General features: G+C 49.8%; 1 protein-coding gene across 3 annotated transcripts; it reads right to left on the reverse strand.

Annotated features, from left to right (window-relative positions):
- Positions 1-57: 57 nt before the first annotated feature.
- Positions 58-21,728, reverse strand: nosip (nitric oxide synthase interacting protein). 3 transcript variants are annotated; one of them, XM_085969706.1, is made up of 9 exons: positions 21,617-21,728; positions 16,512-16,608; positions 13,990-14,095; positions 13,498-13,579; positions 13,100-13,241; positions 11,224-11,342; positions 3,968-4,155; positions 2,650-2,758; positions 58-345 (listed from the first exon to the last, which is right to left on the reverse strand). In XM_085969706.1, exons 2-9 carry the CDS (start codon positions 16,579-16,581, stop codon positions 274-276), a joined length of 888 nt encoding a protein of 295 aa, XP_085825832.1. In that variant the 5' UTR covers positions 16,582-16,608; positions 21,617-21,728; the 3' UTR covers positions 58-273. The 3 variants fall into 3 exon arrangements, with proteins under 3 accessions (XP_085825832.1, XP_085825834.1, XP_085825833.1); XM_085969708.1 differs by lacking the exon at positions 21,617-21,728 and adding an exon at positions 21,488-21,507; XM_085969707.1 differs by lacking the exon at positions 21,617-21,728 and adding an exon at positions 21,426-21,444.
- Between the last annotated feature and the right edge of the window lie 513 nt (positions 21,729-22,241).

The following is a 22,241-nucleotide window of genomic DNA, read 5'->3' on the forward strand; positions in this document are numbered from 1 at the left end:
AGCTTCTTCTCTTCATACACACTTCACTGGCTTCTATAACTAACCAATAGAAGAGGAGAGTGGTGAAGACGATAATTTTATTTAATACAAGCTATTAACAAAACGAGAGAGTCTGGAATAGAAAGGGCCCAAAAAGACAAAACAGATTTCAGTTCTACTAACCAAGTGCTGGTGATGGGGATTTAAACTGGAGAATGTCCAATTGTTTTTAAGTTTAAGCCTGTTGTTTGGTCAGACACCTGATGGACAATGAGCTCCGATAACCACCGTCTGTTACGCCTGCATCACCGGCCTCGACTCCTTCGCTTCCAGTTTCACTCCGGATCCTGCGAATCCGGTCCCGCCCTGTATCCAACAAAACAACAGAAGGGTGAGAACGGCCGTCAGACAAAAATCCCTCGCTCTTTTCCCCTTCACCGTTCAGCAGTGTTTAACTTCATAAAGACAAAGGAACTCCAGTAGAAAGAACTTGCATTTACATAGCACCTTTCGTGTCCTCGGGACATCTCAAAGCGCTTCACAGCCAATGAATTACTTTCGACGTGCAGTTTTGTAGGCAAATGCGGCAACCAATTTGCACACAGAAAGATCCCACAAACAACAACATGCTGATTACGAAAATGTCAGACAGGAAAAGAGCAGCTGGTCTATCTAGCCTATCCCACACAATGATGGGTTAATCTGTTTTAGTGATGTTGGTTGAGGGAGGAATGTTGGCCAAGACACCAGAGAATTCATGGATCTTCTTCGAAATAGTGCCGTGGCATCTTTTACGTCCGTCTGCAAGCAGATGGGGGCCTCGGTTTAACGTCTGATCTGAAAAACGGCACCTCCGACAGTGCAGCACTCCCTCAGCACTGCACTAGGAGTGTCAGCCTAGATTTTTGTGCTCAAGTCTCTGGAGTGGGACTATGAACCCACAACCTTCTGACTCAGAGGCAACAATTTTTTTAAAATTCATTCCTGGGATGTGGGCCTCGCTGGCAAGGCTGGCATTTACTGCCCATCCCTAATTGCCCTTGAGAAGGTGGTGGTGAGCCTCTTCTTGAACCGCTGCAGTCCGTGTGGTGAAGGTACTCCCACAGTGCTGTTAGGGAGGGAGTTCCAGGATTTTGACCCAGCGACAATGAAGGAACGGCCGATATACTTCCAAGTCGGGATGGTGTGTGGAGAGGAATTTGCAGCTGGTGGTGCTCCCATGCGTCAGCTGCCCTTGTCCTTCTAGGTGGAAGAGGTCGCGGGTTTGGGAGGTGCTGTCGAAGAAGCCTTGGCGAGTTGCTGCAGTGCATCTTGTAGATGGAGCACACTGCAGCCACGGTGTGCCGGTGGTGGAGGGAGTCGATGTTTCATGCTCCCAACTCAGCCACACTGACATTACTGTGAGATCCACTCCATACTTTTTCTTGTAGGCCACTGTCCCACCCTCCTGTTCTCTCTCCACACCATCACTCATTTGGGAGGCAGATTCGGTTACTGGTTAAGCGCAGGATTAAAATGATCATTCAGAACATCTGCTCTAATGGGAGTGGGACTAATTGGATCGCTCTTTCACAGAGGCAGCACAGGAACGATGGGCCGAATTGCCTTTCTATGCCACGAGAGCCTCTGGAATGCATTGCCAGCGTGTGCGGTGTGTGCTGACTCTCTGCAAGCCTTCAAGAGGGAACATTAGGAGCAGGAGTCAGTCATTTGGCCCCTCGAGCCTGCTCCGACATTCAATGAGATCTTGGCTGATCTTCGACCTCATCTCCACTTTCCTGCACTATCCCCATATCCCTTGATTCCCTTAATATCCAAAAATCTATCGATCTCTGTCTTGAATATACTCAATGACTGAGCCTCCACAGCCCTCTGGGGTAGAGAATTCCAAAGATTCACCACCCTCTGAGTGAAGACATTTCTCATCTCAGTCCTAAATGGCCGACCCCTGATTCTGAGACTCCCCAGCCAGGGGAAACATCCTCCCTGCATCTACCCTGTCAAGCCCTGTAAGAATTTTGTATGTTTCAATGAGATCACCTCTCATTCTTCTAAACTCTAGAGAATATAGGCCTAGTCTACTCAATCTCTCCTCATAGGACAATCCCCCCATCCCAGGAATCAGTCTGGTGAACCTTCGTTGCACTCCCTCTATGGCAAGTATATCCTTCCTTAGGTAAGGAGACCAAAACTGTACACAATACTCCAGGTGTGGTCTCACCAGGGCCCTATATAATTGCAGGAAGACATCTTTACTCCTAGACTCAAATAAGAGTAAAGACGTCTTACTGCAATTATATCGGGAGCTGGACCGGTTCTCGTAGAAGGCAAGTAGATTAACAGTTCACTTACACGTTTGTCATTGTGATCTCCGAGACTGGGTTTTGATCACCTGAGGGAATTGGAGAGGAATTTTCCCTGAGTTTTTTTTACCCTTTACTGGCCCTGGGGTGTTTTTTTGCCTCTCCTAGAAGATTGCATGGCTGGAAGGGAGGGGTGGAGGAAATGTCTAGTCGTGATGTTCCAGGCATCGTGAGTGTGGGGCAGGCTTGATGGACCAGTTGGTCTTTTCCATTTTTTTGTAGGGATCCTAAGCTTCAACGCAGCGTTAAGCTGCAGAAATCCCGAGGCACACGCATACAGATGAACGTGCAACACTTTCGCGCTCACCCTCTGAATCTGGATGATGTCTTTCTCCGTCAGTTTTGCCTCATTGATCGGATCCACCATGTCGTGTTTAATCAGTCTCTCCACGCACTCCATGGTGACCACAGCCCCTCTGCAAACCAGTTTTTAAAAAAGAAAAGACACAATAAATCGAGACAGCCGCACGAATGTCTAAGACTCCCAATGGTGGGCGACACTGTCCCACTTCTGTTACTGTAGGCTGCCCTCCACCTGCAGCCTGCGTGTAAAGCAGATGTTAATGTTTCACGTAAGGGGGCGGGGAAAGAGAAAGATGGAACAGAAATAAAATGATAAGCAAAAGCAAAATACTGCGGATGCTGGAAATCTGAAATAAAAACAGAAAATGTTGGAAATACTCAGCCGGTCGGGCAGCATCTGTGGAGAGAGAAACAGAGTTAACGTGTCTGGTCGATGACCCCTTCGTCAGAACTGGTCGTCGACCTGAAACGTTAACTCTGTTTCTCTCTCTCCACAGATGCTGCCTGACCTGCTGAGTATTTTCAGCTTTTATTTAAAATTATAAGTAGCTTTGACTCGGGAGTTCCCAGGTTGGAACGGAGTCTGTGCTGAGTTAGATGATCTGAGCTGGGACGACAGTAAGGGGCGCTACAGCTGATCCCAGTACCCCTGGGCGAGGGCGAGCCACCTGTTGGCTCTGGGAATGTACTGAGTTTGATCTCAGGAGCAGGCCATTCAGCCCCTCGAGCCTATTCCGCCATTCAATGGCTGATCTGTATCTCCATTTTTTTTTTTTTATTCGTTCATGGGACGTGGGCGTCGCTGGCAAGGCCAGCATTTATTGCCCATCCCTAATTGCCCTCGAGAAGGCTGAATGGTCTCCTCCTGTTCCTGAATCAAGCTCAGTAAATTCCCAGAACCAACTTCGCCCAGCTGCCGAAGGATATGAAACAACTTGCATTTACATAGCGCCTTCAACATAGTAAAACGTCCCAAGGCGCTTCAATCAACATTTGACACCGAGCCACAGAAGGAGATATTAGGACAGGTGACCAAAAGCTTGATGAAAGAGGTAGGTTTTAAGGAGCGTCTTAAAGGAGGAGAGGCGGAGAGGTTTAGGGAGGGAGTTCCAGAGGTCAGGGCCTAGGCGGCTGAAGGCAATGATGAAACAACGATAATCGGGGATGCGCAAGAGGCCAGAATTGGAGGAACGCAGAGATCTTGGGGGGGGGGGGTGGTTGTAGGGCTGGAATATGTCACAGAGATAGGGAGGGGGCGAGGCCATGGACCCAGGAACGAGGTGGGGGGGTGGAGGGGAGGCGGAAGTTCACGTCTCACTTACGACGGTCGCAGTACAGCACACGGCACCGAGTTTCCCAGTACGTCCCGGCTCACGGCACAGACGTAGCGCTCCTGCTTTGTAATTAGCTGCACGCGCTCCAGCTTATCATCGACTGGCATGAAGTTCACAGGGATCAGGTCTTTCATCTTCAGGGGCCTCCCGCTCATAGGGCAGTAGACGGTCTTATCCTGCCAGAGGGGAAAAGGCAGCTTTACAATTCAGCGATACAGGGACAGGAGTAGGCGATTTGGCCCATTGAGTCTGCTCCGCCATTTTATTAGCCACGGCAGCTCCCTCTCGTTAATCCCAATTCCCCCGCCCTCTCTCCGTATGCCCCAACGTATCTATTTCACTTTTAAACACCTCGATTCAAACTGAGTTTATGACCCTCTGGGACAGTGTACTGTACATTCTCACAATCCTGTCTTTCAGATGAGATGTTAAACGAGGCCCCGTCTGCTCTCTCAGGTGGACGTAAAAGATCCCGCGGCACTATTTCGAAGAGCAGGGGGAGTTCTCCCCGTTGTCCTGAGGCCAATATTTATCCCTCAACCTACATGACTAAAACACATTATCTGGTCATGATCACAATGCTGTTTGTGGGAGCTTGCTGTGCGAAAATTGGCTGCCGCGTTTCCTACATTACAACAGTGACTACACTTCAAAAAAGTACTTCATTGGCTGTAAAGCGCTTTGAGACGTCCTGAGGTCGTGAAAGGTGCTATATAAATGCAAGTCTTTCTCTTAAACCTGGACTGCACCAGTCAGTAAGCCTCCAGTGGCTGTTTGACAGTGGCAGTCATTCCTTTGACGTGCGCAAGGTATTATTGTACCTCAGCAATACGGCCCGGGTTCACTTGCGTCGGCCACAGCTCAGTGGGTAGCACTCTCTCGCCTCGGGGTCAGTCTATGCTGACCTCAGCCAGGGCTGTGTTACAGGATAAGTAAAGGATCAACCAGGGGTCCTTCGACCCTTATCGTTTACTGCACTTAATGAAATCCCAACTGTCCAGCCTTTGGCCCTCCATTCACCACGACATTTCTGCAGCTACCGGTCTGCTCAGCCACACCCTCACCACCACCTTTGATGCCCTAGTCCCTATTAAAACAACCACTCTCTCTCACCCTGGCCGTTCCCCCCCAGTACGGCCCTAATCTTTGCTCCCTTAAGTCCATAGACTTGAACAGATACAGTGGACAACTGGTTTAGCCATTCACCGCCAGATATGGCTGGATCAAATAAAGCATCATCGGGTCCTGCTCTCGTCTGCCACTATTCCAGAATCATTCTGGAATGCAAAGATAAACCCCGGCTTCTATTCTCCACTGCTAACCATCTTCTTAAACCCCTCTCCCGTCTCCTCCACCCTCACCTCCGACAACAAGTGCGAGGAGCTCATGGATTTCTTTGTCTCTATGATTGAGACCATCCGTTCAGCTGCCTCTGCCACTTCCCTTCCTTCCCCTAGCCCACCAGGCCAAACTTCCTCTAAGGTTCCTCCCCTGGCCTAGCCCTGAACTCACATCTTTCTCCAGTTTCTCTCCAATTTCCCCTCATGATCTTTCTGCGTTCATCTTGTCCATGAGACCCACTTCCTGCTCCCTCGACCCTATTCACACCAAACTGCTGACCACCCAACTTCCTTTTCTGACTGACATTGTTAATGGTTCTCTCTCCTCAGGTACTGTCCCCCTCTCCCTCAAATCTGCCGTCATCTCCCCTCTCCTCAAAAAACCAACCCCTGGCCCCACTATCCTTGCAAACTACTGCCCCAAAACCAACCTCCCTTTCCTCTCCTAAGTCCTTGAACGTGTTGTCGCCTCCCAAATCCGTGCCCATCTTTCCCGCAACTCCATGCTTGAATCCCTCCAATCAGGTTTCCGCCCTTGCCACAGTACCGAAACGGCTCTCATCAAAGTCACAAATGACATCCTTTGCGACTGTGACAAAGGTAAACTATCCCTCCTCGTCCTTCTTGACTTGTCTGTAGCCTTTGACACAATTGACCACTCCATCCTTCTCCAAAGCCTCTCCACCGTCGTCCAGCTGGGTGGGCCTGTACTCGCCTGGTTCCATTCTTATCTATCTAATCGGAGCCAGAGAATCACCTGCAACAGCTTCTCTTCCCGCTCCCGCATCGTTACCTCTAGGGTCCCCCAAGGATCTATCCTTGGCCCCCTCCTATTTCTCATCTACATGCTGTCCCTTGGCGACATCATCTGAAAACACAGCGTCAGTTTCCACATGTACACTGAGACCTAGCTCTACCTCACCACCGCTTCTCTCGACCCCTCCACGGTCTCTAAATTGTCAGACGACTTGACCGATGAGGATAAATTTTCTCTAATTAAATATTTGGAAGACTGAAGCCATTATTTTCGGTCCCCGCCACAAACTCCGTTCCCTAGCCACTGACTCCAAACATCTGTCTGAGGCTGAACCACACTGTTCACAACCTTGGTGTCATATTTGACCCTGAAATGAGCTTCCGACCACATATCCGCAGCATAACTAAGACCGCCTACTTCCACCTCCGTAACATCGCCCGTCTCCGCCCCTGCCTCAGCTCATCCGCTGCTGAAACCCTCATCCATGCCTTTGTTACCTCTAGACTTGCCTATTCCAACACACTCCTGGCTGGCCTCCCACATTCCACCCTACATAAACGTGAGGTCATCTAAAACTCGGCTGCCCGTGTCCTAACTCGCACCAAGTCCTGTTCGCCCATCACCCCCTGTGCTCGCTGACCTACATTGGCTCCCGGTTAAGCAGCACCTCGATTTCAAAATTCTCATCCTTGTTTTCAAATCCCTCCATGGCCTCGCCCCCTCCCTATCTCTGTAATCTCCTCCAGCCCCACAACCCCCCCCCCCCCGAGATATCTGCACTCCTCTAATTCTGCCCTCTTGAGCATCCCTGATTATAATCGCTCCACCATTGGTGGCCGTGCCTTCAGCTGCCTGGGCCCTAAGCTCTGGAATTCCCTCCCTAAACCTCTCCGCCTCTCTACCTCTCTCTCCTCCTTTAAGACGCTCCTTAAAACCTACCTCTTTGACCAAGCTTTAGGTCACCTGCCCTAATTTATCCTTATGTGGCTCGGTGTCAAATTTTTTGTCTTAAAATACTCCTGTGCAGCGGCTTGGGATGTTTTACTATGTTAAAGGCGCTATATAAATACAAGTTATTGTTGTTATGCAGCCACCCCTCCTGCAAAGTGCATGGTTGCAAATGCCGGGCAAGGCCAAGTTCGGGCTTGGCAGCAATGCCGCCACAGTTGAACAGTCTGCCAAAAACTTAGTGTCGTACAAGAACGGCAATAGTCAGAAATGATATTGGGTCAAAGGATCAGGATAGTGAAATAGTTTGGGTGGAGATAAGGAATAATAAGGGGAAAAAGTCACTAGTGGGCGTAGTCTATAGGCCTCCTAACAGTTGCAACTCTGTTGGTCGGAGTATAAATCAGGAAATAGTTGGGGCTTGTAATAAGGGAACAGCTATAATCATGGGGGATTTTAACTTTCATATTGACTGGGCTAATCAAATTGGGCATGGCAGCCTTGAGGAAGAGTTCAGAGTGTATTAGGGACAGGTTCCTTGAGCAGTATGTAACTGAACCAACCAGGGGGCAGGCAATCTTAGATCTGGTCCTATGTAATGAGACAGGATTAATAAAAAATGTCCGAGTAAAGGATCCCCTTGGAATGAGTGACCATAATATGGTTGAATTCCAAATTCAGTTTGAGGATGAGAGAGTTGGATCTCAAACCAGCGTACTGAGCTTAAATAAAGGAGACTATGAAGGTATGAGAGTAGAATTGACTAAAGTGGACTGGGAAAACAGATTAAAGTGTAAGACGGTACAAGAGCAGTGGTCTACACTCAAGGAGATATTTAACATCTTTCAAGATAAATATATTCCACTGAGGAAAAAGGGGAATAAAAGAAAAGACAGCCATCCGTGGCTTAGTAAAGTAATAAAGGATAGTTTCCGACTGAAAACAAGGGCATATAAAGTAGCCAAATCTAGTGGGAGGATAGAAGATTGGGAAGCATTTAAAAGCCAGCAAACAATAACTAAAAGATTAATTAAGAAAGGGAAGATAGACTATGAAAGTAAACTAGCAAAAAATATAAAAACAGATAGCAAGAGTTTCTACAGCTATATAAAAAGAAAAAGGGTGGCTAAAGTGAACGTTGGTCCCTTAGAGGATGGGACCGGGAAACTAGTGGTGGGGAACATGGAGATGGCAAAGACGCTGAACAAATATTTTGCATCAGTCTTTACAGTAGAGGACACTAAAAATATCCCAACACTGGACAAACAGGGGGCAATGGGGGGGGGGGGGGGGGGGGGAGGAGCTAAACACGATTAAAATCACTAAGGAGATGGTACTCAGTAAAATAATGGGACTTAAGGCGGATAAATGCCCCGGACCTGATGGCCTACATCCTTGGGTCTTGAGAGAAGTGGCGGTAGGGATTGTGGATGCATTGGTGATTATTTTCTAGAACTCCCTGGACTCAGGAAAGGTCCCGACAGATTGGAAAACTGCTAATGTAACACCCTTATTTAAGAAGGGAAGTAGACAAAAAGCTGGAAACTATAGACCAGTTAGCCTAACATCTGTGGTTGGCAAAATGTTGGAGTCCATTATTAAGGAAACAGTAACAGAGCATTTGGATAAACATAATTTAATAGGACAGAGTCAGCATGGTTTTATGAAGGGGAAGTCATGTTTGACAAATTTGCTCAAATTCTTTGAGGATGTAACATACAGGGTGGATAAAGGGGAACCAGTGGATGTAGTGTATTTGGACTTCCAAAAGGCATTTGACAAGGTTCCACACAAAAGATTACTGATCAAGATAAGAAATCACAGGATTGGGGATAATATACTGGCATGGGTGGAAGATTGGCTATCTAACAGAAAACAAAGAGTTGGGATAAATGGTTCATTCTCGGGCTGGCAATCAGTAACTAGTGGTGTTCCGCAGGGGTCAGTGCTGGGACCCCAACTCTTTACAATCTATATTAACGATTTGGAGGAAGGGACCGAGTGCAACATATCCAAGTTTGCCGACGATACAAAGATGGGAGGGAAAGCAGTGAGTGAGGAGGACATAAAAAACCTGCAAAAGGACATAGACAGGCTAAGTGAGTGGGCAGAGATTTGGCAGATGCAATATAATGTTGGCAAGTGTGAGGTTATGCACTTTGGCAGAAAAAAATCAAAGAGCAAGTTATTATCTAAATGGAGAGAAACTGCAAAGTGCTACAGTACAAAGGGATCTGGGGGTCCTGGTGCATGAAACACAAAAAGTTAGTATGCAGGTGCAGCAGGTGATCAGGAAGGCCAATGGAATCTTGGCTTTTATTGCGAGGGGGATGGAGTATAAAAACAGGGAAGTCTTGCTGCAGTTATACAGGGTATTGGTGAGGCCACACCTGGAATACTGCGTGCAGTTTTGGTTTCCATATTTAAGAAAAGATATACTTGCTCTCGAGGCGGTTCAGAGAAGGTTCACTCGGTTGATTCCGGAGATGAGGGGGTTGACGTATGAGGAAAGGTTGAGTAGGTTGGGACTCTACTCACTGGAGTTCAGAAGAATGAGAGGCGATCTTATCGAAACATATAAGATTGTGAGGGGGCTTGATCGGGTGGATGCGGTGAGGATGTTTCCACTGATGGGTGAGACTAGAACTAGGAGGCATAATCTAAGAATAAGGGGCTGCCCTTTCAAAACTGAGATGAGGAGAAACTTCTTCACTCAGAGGGTAGTAAATCTATGGAATTTGCTACCCCAGAGAGCTGCGGAAGCTGCAACATTAAATAAATTTAAAATGGAGATAGACAAGTTTCCTAGCAGATAAGGAAATTAGGGGTTACGGGGAGAGGGCAGGGAAGTGGACATGAGTCTAGATTCGGATCAGCCATGATCCTATTGAATGGCGGAGCAGGCCCGAGGGGCCGTATGGCCTACTCCTGCTCCTACTTCTTATGCCAGTTGGATGAGGTGCTGGAGGTCTGTAGGCCCCCTTGGAAGCATTCCCCAGCAAAAGTAAGTGCTGCCGAAGAGGAGGGGAGGGGAAAGAAATACCAGACGGGCGAGAACTGAACACAGTGTGCTAGTAGACCAGTACGTGCTTTCCGGCGGTACAGAACAGTGTGGCCTGTACACTGTACCTTATAACCAGAACATTTTGACACCTTCCACTATCGGACTAGTACCGCTGTATCTCCCTCCCCCCAGACTGCAAACCACTGCCATTTTGCGGCCTTGTCTTTCGTGCCATAAGCTTCCTATAATCAAGTCTTTCAACCCTTTTCGAAACACATGCTGTTGAAGGAGTACACTAGGGGACTGATCTGGTGTACAAAGTTCTTGCCATCTATACACATATATTAAAAGTCTTGCGTTCACACGCATTTCCTGGCCTTACTTCCTGTTGTTGTACTTGAATCAAGGTTTCCCATTATTAACTTTCCATGTTTACAAAGGAAATTTCATATGTCAACATGTCACGCTGTAATTACAGCTGCCCACCAGTGGGGGCACTGTACCACAGAGAAACACCGCTGCTCCAACCAACTCCACTGATCTGTTTCCCAAATTATCATGTTTCCTATTTAGCTGTAAATAATATAAAATAAAATTAAATAAAAGGACAGAATCCATCACTTTTCTTTCTCGTGTAGCCCTCTCTCCTCCAAATTTCTCCCCTCCTTTCTTCAAGGCACTGACTCTTGCTCAGATTACGGTTCCACAGACATCAGCAGCCCTCTACTAGCTCGCACAAATGATTGCTCTTCACCCGTGCGCCTAGACAGCGAGGGTGAGCTGACTGTACAACTTTGATGGGCATCATGTCCCAAAGCCCCGTCTCTCCTGACATCTGCTATCCAGTGACTCCTGCAGGAATGATCTCGGCAGCAGAGGCCCCACCCCAGTGCCAGCGGTACTGCATCTCAGCGAGAAAGTACGAGTGGGGGGGGGGGGGAGCCGAAGAGAAGAGTGTCCGTCGAAAGTCGTGAATCAAAACGTTCCCCTAAATTCCTCCATTTTCTAAGTAACTCGCCGATCTTCTTTGCCGCTGCACCCGGGGAGTAAAGGCCAAGTGTAGTCTTCAGGTGAAGCGAGGGTGGAGGATTATAGGACCAGGGCGTGCAGGTGTCATTTGAAACGGGAGGAATTTTTTAAAAGGGGCGGACAGGAAGAGCACCAAAATAGAATCAACTGCCTTGGAGAATCTTACCGGTTTTCTTATGGTAGACGCCTTGGCCTCAGGGGTGAGTGACGGGATCCAGAAACTGGGCAAATTTTTTTCCTTCCCGCGCCGAAACGGATCCGTGCTGGAACTAGCATGGGCATCCCCTGGGGGAATCAAAGGGCAAGTTCAGAGGAGGACGGAGAGGGGGGAAAAAAGGACCATAAATGGCGCAGATAGGCATATATTAAAAGTCTAGGTTGTGGGTTGAATTACCACTCCAGAGACTTAGACTCATAGAATGGTTACAACACGAAAGAAGACCATTTAGCCCGTCAAGCCTGTGCCAACTCTCCGCTAGTCCCACTCCCCTGCCCTTTCCTCCGTAGCCCTGCAATTTATTTTTCTTCAGATACTTATTCAACTCCCTTTTGAAAGAGAAGATTGAGTCTGCCTCCACCACCCTTTCAGGCAGTGGATTCCAGATCTTAACCACTCGCTGCGTAAAAAAAGTTTTTTTCTTAACGTCGCCTTTGGTTCTTTTGCCAATCACCTTAAATCGGTGTCCTCTGGTTCTCGGCCCTTCCGCCAATGGGAACACTTTCTCTCTACCTGCCCTGTCCAGACCACTTGAGCACAAGATCTAGGCCGACGCTCCCAGTGCAGTGCTGAGGGAGTGCTGCACTGTCAGAGGTGCCGTCTTTCGGATGAGACGTTAAACCGAGACTCCGTCTGCCCTTCCTCCGGGTGGAATTAAAAGAATCCCACGCCACTATTTCGAAGAAGAGCAGGGGAGATCTCCTCGGTGTCCTGGCCAATATTTATCTCTCAACCAACATCACTTAAAAAAAAAGAATATTTGCCCAGAAATTCGGGTCGGAGGCTTCCCGCGGGTGCAAGCCCCCGACCTGCATTAACCTAGCGCGCCGGCCGTTGAGCTGTGGGCCCGCGTGGGATTCCGACCCTGGGCCTCCTCCAAGTGCCGGCGCGCAGTGCTCGCGTATCCCAGGGGCGCAGTAAGTTCGAAGCGTCCCCTGGGATCACGTGGGCCATGGAGAGCCAATGGTAGCAGGGAATGCTTCATTCATAAGTTTGACAGGAAGACCTGTCAAACCTATAAATACTGTAAGCCCCAAAACATCACTAAAACTTCAAATAATTTTTTTTTTTTTTTTTTTTTTTTTTTTTAAACATCACATTTTCAAAATAACTATAAATTACATAAAATAACTACTTTAAACAATAATTTAAATTTTTGAAAAAATTAATTACAGTTTTTAACGGGGCTAAAAATAAACTTACCTTTCTTTAAAGTATTTAAAAATAATAAACCTGTGGAAAAAATGTTTTAATTTTACTTAATTCACCACTTACCTTGTTAAAAGCAGGCCTTGCGACTGCTTTTTAAAAGCGTAGCTCCTGGAGACTTACCCTCCCGGAAAAACCTGGGAAAAAACGTAAGTTCCAGGCGTACGCGCTGCCTCTCCGGCGCACACGTTCGACCAGTGAACCCCTTCCTTTAAAGAAACGGAAGTTCCGGTTTCCCGCGCACGCGCAGTGCATGCACAAAACCGGCACTTTTGTTGGGCCTACGCGTGAGTACCCAGCGCGTACTCACCCGTGGGGACCCGAATTTCTGAGCCATGATCTGGTCATTATCACATTGCTGTTTGTGGGAGCTTGCTGTGCGCAAATTGGCTGCCGCATTTCCCACATTACAACAGTGACTGCACTTCAAAAAGTACTTCATTGGCTGTAAAGCGCTTTGGGACGTCCTGAGTTGTGAAAGGCGCTATGTAAATGCAAATCTTTCTTTCTATACAAAACTGACATGACAGCCAAGCGATGTTATGAGGAGTGCATTTGGCCCAAAGGAGAATCCCGTTATTCCCGACTACGTTCCACCCGCCGTGGGACACCTTACCCTCTTTGGCACTGAAGGGATTCAGCGGCTTGCTCACAATGGTGGACTCTTTCTCCAGAAAGGCTTTGACTTTGGTCTCCTTCTCCGCCTTCGCCAGCTCGGCCAACTCCGTCTTCTTGACATTCTTCTGCTTCTCGTAAGACTGGGAAAGAATATTTTTTTTTAAATAAAGCTTCCAAATGCCGAAACAAGGAGAGGCGCGGTGCCACGCGAGATCGGGCGCAGGTCCGCGCCCGCGACGGCCCGCACGTCGAATTCGCGCGAGGGAAGGGGCGCGAGGGAAGGGGCGCGAGAGCGAGAAAAAGAGAGAGAAAGAGAAAGAGTGACTCAATCTTAAAAGAGGAGGATGACATTCCAGGTGAGGGGGCGGGAGGAAGTGATGAGGAAGGGGCATCTACCTTTATCTTCTTGGCAATTTCCGTTTTCTGGTGCAAGATGTATTCTAGGATTGCTTCCTTTTCATAGATATAACCACCAGGTCTACAGGATGGAAGAATAAACAGAAACATTCATTAGTGTGACAAACCACCGACCTGTTCAATAATGAACACAGATTTATTTGCATTTGACGATATTCTGACTAGCCCCCTCAACGATTCAATGGGTAACATCCTGGTGATCTACTGAGGCACAGGGACTAAAATGTCACCGGTTTGATGAGTTAAGAAAGAACCTGCATTTATATAGCACCTTTCAGGACCTCAGTCCCAAAGCACCCACAGCCACTGAAGTACCTTTTGAAGTGTAGTCACTGTAGTAATGTGGGAAACGCAGCAGCCAATTCACGCACAGCAAGCTCCCACAAACGGCAATGTGATAATGGCCCGATAAATCTGTTTTTAGTGATGTTGACTGAGGGATAAATATTGGCCATAATAAGAAGGACTCACGTTATGACGGGATCCTTGCAGGGTTGCAGGGACAAACAGCAGCAGTCAAAGTCCTTGATGGCGTCTTTGCTGAGGCGCAAGGACTGTGTCCCGTACCCGGAGACGGCTGGGTGAGAAGAGAGAAGCATTCAGAGTCATCTGGATCATAGCAGCATCCCTGCACCACAAGTAACCCAAACACTGAGATATAAATGACCTGGATATTGGAATACAGAGTAGAATTTCTAAATTTGCCGATGACACCAAACTTGGGGGTGTGGCTAACAGTGAGGATGATAGCAATCGACTGCAACAGGACATCGAAAGGCCAGCAGAATGGGCAGACAAGTGGCAGATGGAATTTAATAGAGAGGTGTGAGGTGAGGCATTTTGGCAGATGGAACAGGGAGAGGCAATATACACTTAATGGCACAGTTTTAAAGAGTGTGCAGGGACAGAGGGACCTGGGAGTTAATGCGCATCGGTCCCTGAAGGTGGCAGGACATATTGAGAGAGTGGTTAGCAAAGCATATGGGATCTTGGGCTTCATAAATAGAGGTACTGAGTACAAAAGTAGAGAAGTTATGCTGAACCTTTATAAAGCGCTGGTTAGGCCACAACTGGAGTATAGCATCCAGTTCTGGTCACCACACTTTAGGAAGGATGTGAAGGCCCTTGAGAGGGTGCAGAGGAGATTTACCAGAATGGTTCCGGGGATGGGGGATCTTAGCTACAAGGACAGGTTGGAGAAGCTGGATTTGTTTTCATTAGAGCAAAGGAGGTTGAGGGGTGATTTGATAGAGGTGTACAAGATTATGACGGGTTTGGATAGGCTAGACGGGGAAAGGCTGTTCCCACTAGTTGATGGTACAAGGACTAGGGGGTCACAGATTGAAGGTTTTGGGCAAGAGATACAGGGGGGACGTGAGGAAAAACTTTTTTACGCAGCGAGTGGTGAGGACCTGGAACTCGCTGCCGACGGATGTGGTGGAAGCGGAGACACTCAATGTTTTCAAGGGGAGACTGGATAGGCACTTGAGGGAAATAAACTTGCAGGGTTACGGGGATAGAGCGGGGGAATGGGACTGACTGGATTGCTCCACAGAGAGCCGGCACGGACTCGATGGGCCGAATGGCCTCCTCCTGTGCCGTTATGACTCTATGACTGTACTTAGCGTGGACACCAGACTGAACAATTAGTAGGATGAACCATTAAAAGAGGCCGCCTCCCTAGCAGCAACCACCACCCATAGTGGGTCCCTTCACCTGCAGGAAGGAATTCCCCCTTCCCCCACGCTCCTTCTGCCTCTCTGTCTCCCCGGTGCCGCATCATGACTGACCCTGCACAAAACTGAACCGATACACGAGTGGAACAACGATGCACTCCTGCACGCACATTGGTCCTGCTGCTGTCTCCATCCCACCCGGGACAGAAGTCACTGGAGGCCACCACAGCTCTGGCTGGCCCCACCATGCCCGCCGACCAGCTCCCCATGTGCCTGGCCCACTGCGGTGGCACAAATAGGGAGTGCGGTCGAGAGCGAGGACACGGAACAACGTTTACAGAAGGATTTGTATTCGTTAGCAAATGAAAGTTTATGCAAATACATAATAAAATAAAATAAAAAATGTCATTCATTCGTTCCTGGGATGTGGGCGTCGCTGGCAAGGCCAGCATTTATTGCCCATCCCTAGTTGCCCCTTGAGAAGGTGGTGGTGAGCCGCCTTCTTGAGCCGCTGCAGTCCGTGTGGTGAAGGTGCTCCCACAGTGCTGTTAGGGAGGGAGTTCCAGGATTTTGACCTAACGACGATGAAGGAACGGCCGATATATTTCAAAGTCAGGGTGGTGTGTGACTTGGAGGGGAACTTGGAGATGATGGTATTCCCATGCCCCTGCTGCCCTTGTCCTTCTAGGTGGTGGGGGTTGAGGGTTTGGGAGGTGCTGCCGAAGGAGTGGAATTAATGCAGAGAGACTTATAACAGGAGCTGAGAGTTATAATAGGCAGGTCACCATCAATGTCCAGACACTGCGCCAAAGTAGTGAACAAGTGAATAGAAATACAGGCAGAATAAGAGAATACAGCGGCTGTGCTGAGGTTTTACAATGCACTGGTCCGAGCTATTTCAGGTCGATCGGGTTCTGATGAAAGGTCATCGACCTGAAACGTTAACTCTGTTTTTCCTCTCCGCACAGATGCTGCCTGACCTGCTGAGTGTTCCCAGCATTTTTTTGTTTTTATTCCGAAAGTAAATAGTGGGCAGACCAAAGCCATTGTTTTCGATGCCCGTCAAAGCCATCTTTGCCCTCGCCATCTCACTCCCTGGCCGCTCGCTCAAGATGATCCAAACTGCACGCGGTCTCGGCATTTTGCTCGACCTAGAGTTTAGCTTCAAGCGTCATATCCTATCCGCTACCACGCCACCTTACTTCCAGCCGCCCTTCAGTACCTCTCCCTTCGCCATACATGTCCCCGGCCCGCAGGTCACCTCCATGATCGTTTTACAATATTAAATTGCCCCCTCTCCCACCGACAGTCCCATACCTGTGTCCTTCTTCTTCTCGTAATAGGTGTACACAGCCCCGGCCGTGCAGTTCTTCCCGTGTCTCGTCATCACTCACACACCAGCACTGGCTCAGTCCTGTGGGAATAAAGAAAAGGAAGAAACGTCAGCGAACACAAGACAGTTATGGATCAACGAGGCTATTCCTCAGCCTCCTCCCACCCCTCTTCATCCAACCCTGAAGGATCCAGCTTGTTCCCAATAAATTCTGGGATACCTGACTATGTTCGCTATTAAAGACAAAGATGAGGTTTTAATTCTTAGAACAGAGACCGACAACATGCAGCTGAGAACAGATAGCAGGGATGCAGGAAGGTTGAACATCAAACATCAAAGACACAGAAGTGGTAAGGGCATGGGAATGTGTGTTCACAGCACCTCAGTAGAGCCAGTGTCTAAACACTGCCCTGTCCTGCTAGGAGATAAGAGTACAATTAACAACCAAATTCGAATAGTCGCAGAACACATGAATCACTGTGGCCTTGCAATTACCCGCCTTGTTCGACAGTTATGTTTTCTCAAACTATAAACAAGGCCTGCAAAGGGGAAAAGATAACAGAAATGCGGGGAGTAAAATTACAATCCACATCTGTGGCTAACATGGTCCAAGGGTACCTGAGTTCAAGGGGGTGGGTCCGACAGTTGAAGGGTGGACCCGACATGTTGAGTGACTAACCACATAAACCAATAAAGAGTAACTGTTATGACACTGTACGTATACGCCCCATTCTGTAGTAAGTGGGCGTTGCTTATAGAACTGTATAACTTGAATCAACCACTGTTTATCCCTTGTGAGTGCACCTCTTGTTTGAGGAAACAGCGAGCCTCCCTTGTCTCCGTCTGGGTTTCTCCAAAATTCGAATCTAATAACCCCATCAACATCATAGAGTTATACAGCACAGAAAGAGGCCCTTCGGCCCATCGTGTCTGCGCCGGCCATCAAGCTCTATCTATTCTAATCCCATTTTCCAGCACTTGCAGAGAGCGAGACTTCGGCGGCAGTAAACAGCAGCGGGAGCCCAGGAGAGCGCGAGACTTCGGCGGCAGTAAACAGCAGCGGGAGCCCAGGAGAGCGCGAGACTTCGGCGGCAGTAAACAGCAGCGGGAGCCCAGGAGAGCGCGAGACTTCGGCGGCAGTAAACATCACCTTCTATTCCTTTCTCTTGCATGTGTTTATCCAGCTTCCCCTTCAATACATCGATACCATTCGCCTCAGCCACTCCCTGTGGTAGCGAGTTCCACATTCTCACCACTGGGTAAAGAAGTTTCTCCTGAATTCCCTATTGGATTTATTCGTGACTATTTGATATTTACAGCCACTAGTTTTGGACTCCGCCACAAGTGGAAACATCTTTTCTACATCTACCCTATCAAACCCCTTCATAATTCAACCTTCCATTGCCTGGGATGGCAGGAATGACGTATGAGGAGAGATTGGGTCGATTAGGCTTATATTCACTAGCGTTTAGAAGAATGAGAGGGGATCTCATTGAAACTTATAAAATTCCAACAGGACTAGACAGACTAGCTGCAGGAAGGGTGTTCCCGATGGTCGGGGAGTCCAGAACCAGGGGTCACAGTCTAAGGATAAGGGGTAAGCCATTTAGGACTGAGATGAGGAGGAATTTCTTCACCCAGAGAGTGGTGAACCTGTGGAATTCTCTACCACAGCAGGCAGTTGAGGCCAATTCATTAAATATATTCAAGAAGGAGTTGGATATATTTCTTAAGGCTAAAGGGATATGGGGAGAAAGCAGGGACAGGGTACTGAATTTGGATGATCAGCCATGATCTCATTAAATGGCAGAACAGGCTCGAGGGTCCGAATGGCCGACTCCTGCTCCTATCTTCTATGTTTCTATGTTTCCTGATTGCTGCTATGCATTGGTTTGGATGTGTTTAATGTGGGGTTTATAAAGACTCCTAGATCTCTCTCACCTTCAGCCTCAGCTATTTCAGCACCATTCGTGGAGTACATACCGATTTTCCTTCCTAGCTGCAATGCGTTGCAATTTCATCTGCTACTGTTCCACCCACTTACATATCGTGTCCGTCTCACCACCCCTGACATAACTATTCTATTTTTACCCTTCCGTCTTTCGGATGAGACGTTAAACCGGAGGCCCCGTCCGCGCTCTCAGGTGGACGCGAGATCCCGCGGTACTATTTTAAAGAGGAGCTGGGGAGTTATCCCCGGTGTCCTGGGCCAATATTTATTCCTCAATCCACATCACTAAAACAGATTCTCTTCTCTCTTAGGCAGTCCCTCGTGACCGAGGATGACTTGCTTCCACATTAAAAATGAGTTCTCAGGTGACTGATGAGTCCAATGCAGGACCTACAGTCTCGGTCACAGGTGGGGCAGACGGTGGTTGAAGAGGCGGGTGGGTGGGGTGCTTGGGTTGACGTGCGCTCCTTGCGCTGCCTGCGCTTGGCTTCCGCTTGCTCCCAGCGGAGACTCGAGGTGTTCGGCGCCTTCCCGGGTGCTTCTCCTCCACTTTGTGCGGTCTTGGGCCAGGGATTCCCAGGTGTCGGTGGGGATGTTGCACTTTTTCAAGGAGGCTTTGAGGGTGTCCTTGAAGCGTTTCCTCTGCCCACCTGGGGCTCTCTTGACGTGCCGGAGCTCCAAGTAGAGCGCTTGTTTTGGGAATCTCGTATCGGGCATGCGGACAATGTGACCCGTCCATCGGAGCTGATCGAGCGTGGTCAAAGCTTCGATGCTGGGGATGTTGGCCTGAGCGAGAACACTGACGTTGGTGCGCCTATCCTGCCAATGGATTTGCAGGATCTTGCGGATGATCACACATTGTGTGGGAGCTTGCTGCGCGCCATTGGCTGGCGCGTTTCCTACATTACAACAGTGACTATATTTTAAAAGTACTTCATTGGCTGCAAACGCTTTGGGACGTCCTGAGGTAGTGATGGGCGCTATAGAAATGCAAGTCTTTCTTTTTCTTTATAGATTGGGACAACAATTGGTAATTGCATCATGTGAGCATTTATAAACATGCAATCAATAAGTGTCAGTGTTTCAGGTCAGTTCCAGAACGTAATTTAGAGACATTCCCTTAACTATCAGTATCAGACAGCTAGTTTGAGAAAGACTATCCCAGGAATAAAGCTGGTAAGATACAAGTTGGTTAGCAGAGGCTAAGAATTGCTGCCAGCTCTTTCACATTGTTTTAAAACATTAATAAAGTTAGTATTTTTCATCACTCTTAGATGGCAAGGAAATAAACTCAAAACTTAATTGCTCCCAAGTAAAACAAACATTTATATAGAACCTGATCACATCTCAGAAACACCCAAAGCACTTCATGTACATTGATAAGTTCAATCACTTACGCAGGCAACCATTTCGCATAAAGCCAGATCCACAAATCACAAATGACCAGATAATGTTTTTTTTTTTTTAAATAGTGATGTTGATTGAGGGATAAATATTGGCCAGGACACCAGGGATAAATCCCCTGCTCCGCTTCGAAATAGTGCCATGGAATCTTTCACGTCCAGCTGAGAGAGCAGACGGGGCCTCGGTTTAACGTCTCATCTGAAAGGCGGCACCTCCTACATTGCGGTACTCCCTCAGTACCGCCCCTCCGACAGTGCGGCGCTCCTTCAGTACTGCCCCTCCGACAGTGCGGCGCTCCTTCAGTACTGCCCCTCCGACAGTGCGGCGCTCCCTCAGTACCGCCCCTCCGACAGTGCGGCGCTCCCTCAGTACCGCCTCTCCGACAGTGCGGCGCTCCCTCACTACCGCCCCTCTGACAGTGCGGCGCTCCCTCAGTACTGCCGCACAGTACCGCCCCTCCGACAGTGCAGCGCTCCCTCAGTACCGCCCCTCTGACAGTGCGGCGCTCCCTCAGTACCGCCCCGCCGACAGTGCAGCGCTCCATCAGTACCGCCCCTCCGACAGAGCGGCGCTCCCTCAGTACCGCCCCTCCGACAGTGCGGCGCTCCCTCAGTACTGCCCTTCCGACAGAGCGGCGCTCCCTCAGTACTGCCCCTCCGACAGTGCGGCGCTCTCTCAGTACTGCCCCTCCGACAGTGCAGCACTCCCTCAGTACTGCCCCTCCGACAGTGCAGCACTCCCTCAGTACTGCCCCTCCGACAGTGCGGCGCTCCCTCAGCACTGCCGCTCCGACAGTGCAGCACTCCCTCAGTACTGCCCCTCCGACAGTGCAGCGCTCCCTCAGTACTGCCCCTCCGACAGTGCAGCGCTCCCTCAGTACTGCCCCTCCGACAGTGCGGCGCTCCCTCAGTACTGCCCGACAGTGCGGCGCTCCCTCAGTACTGCCCCTCCGACAGTGCGACGCTCCCTCAGTACTGCCCCTCCGACAGTGGAGCGCTCCCTCAGTACTGCCCCGACGGTGCGGCGCTCCCTCAGTACTGCCCCTCCGACAGTGCAACGCTCCCTCAGTACTGCCCCTCCGACAGTGCGGCGCTCCCTCAGTACCGCCCCTCCGACAGTGCGGCGCTCCCTCAGCACCGCCCCTCCGACAGTGCGGCGCTCCCTCAGCACCGCCCCTCCGACAGTGCGGCGCTCCCTCAGCACCGCCCCTCCGACAGTGCGGCGCTCCCTCAGTACCGCCCCTCCGACAGTGCGGCGCTCCCTCAGTACCGCCCCTCCGACAGTGCGGCGCTCCCTCAGTACCGCCCCTCCGACAGTGCGGCGCTCCCTCAGTACCGCCCCTCCGACAGTGCGGCGCTCCCTCAGTACCGCCCCTCCGACAGTGCGGCGCTCCCTCAGTACCGCCCCTCCGACAGTGCGGCGCTCCCTCAGTACTGCCCCTCCGACAGTGCGGCGCTCCCTCAGTACTGCCCCTCCGACAGTGCGGTGCTCCCTCAGTACTGCCCCTCCGATAAAATGATTTAGTATTTTAAAGAATATTTACAGAAGTTGGCCATTCGGCCCATTGTCCCTCTGCTAGCCCTTTGTGAGAATTCTCCAACTGACCCCCACAGCTCTGCAGATTGTTCCCCCTTCAAGCAGAAATCCAATTCCCTTTCGAAACTCCCTGTTGAAGCTGCTCGCAAACCTTTCACAAGATTATATATTAAATGATATTTTAACTCTTGTCCTCACCCTAAACAACACGGCCAAGACAAGAAGTGCGTCAGATTCGACCCGGCCGGAAGCACAAAAAAATAACCCCCGAGCCCGAGATTCTCTTCCGGCGGTCGCTGTGACTGAGCATGCGCATATCGATCACCGCTGTCGCTGTGGCTGAGCATGCGCATATCGATCACCGCTGTCGCTGTGGCTGAGCATGCGCATATCGATCACCGCTGTCGCTGTGGCTGAGCATGCGCATATCGATCACCGCTGTGGCTGAGCATGCGCATATCGATCACCGCGGTCGCTGTGGTTGAGCATGCGCATATCGATCACCGCGGCCTCTGTCAGCCGGAGAGAGAGCGCGCCCTCTGCCGCTCTGGAGGACCGCTGATTGTCAGCCGGAGAGAGGGAGAGCGCCCCCTGCCGCTCGGGAGGACCGCCGATTGTCAGCCGGAGAGAGGGAGAGCGCCCCCTGCCGCTCGGGAGGACCGCCGATTGTCAGCCGGAGAGAGGGAGAGCGCCCCCTGCCGCTCGGGAGGACCGCCGACTGTCAGCCGGAGAGAGGGAGAGCGTCCCCTGCCGCTCGGGAGGACCGCCGATTGTCAACCAGAGAGAGAGACAGAGCGCTGCCTGCCGCTCGGGAGGACCGCCG

The sequence above is a fragment of the Somniosus microcephalus genome, chromosome 28, assembly GCF_052327205.1.
Source record: "Somniosus microcephalus isolate GS21.2 chromosome 28, FLI_Smic_1.0, whole genome shotgun sequence".
In the NCBI taxonomy this organism is placed as follows: Eukaryota; Metazoa; Chordata; class Chondrichthyes; order Squaliformes; family Somniosidae; genus Somniosus; species Somniosus microcephalus.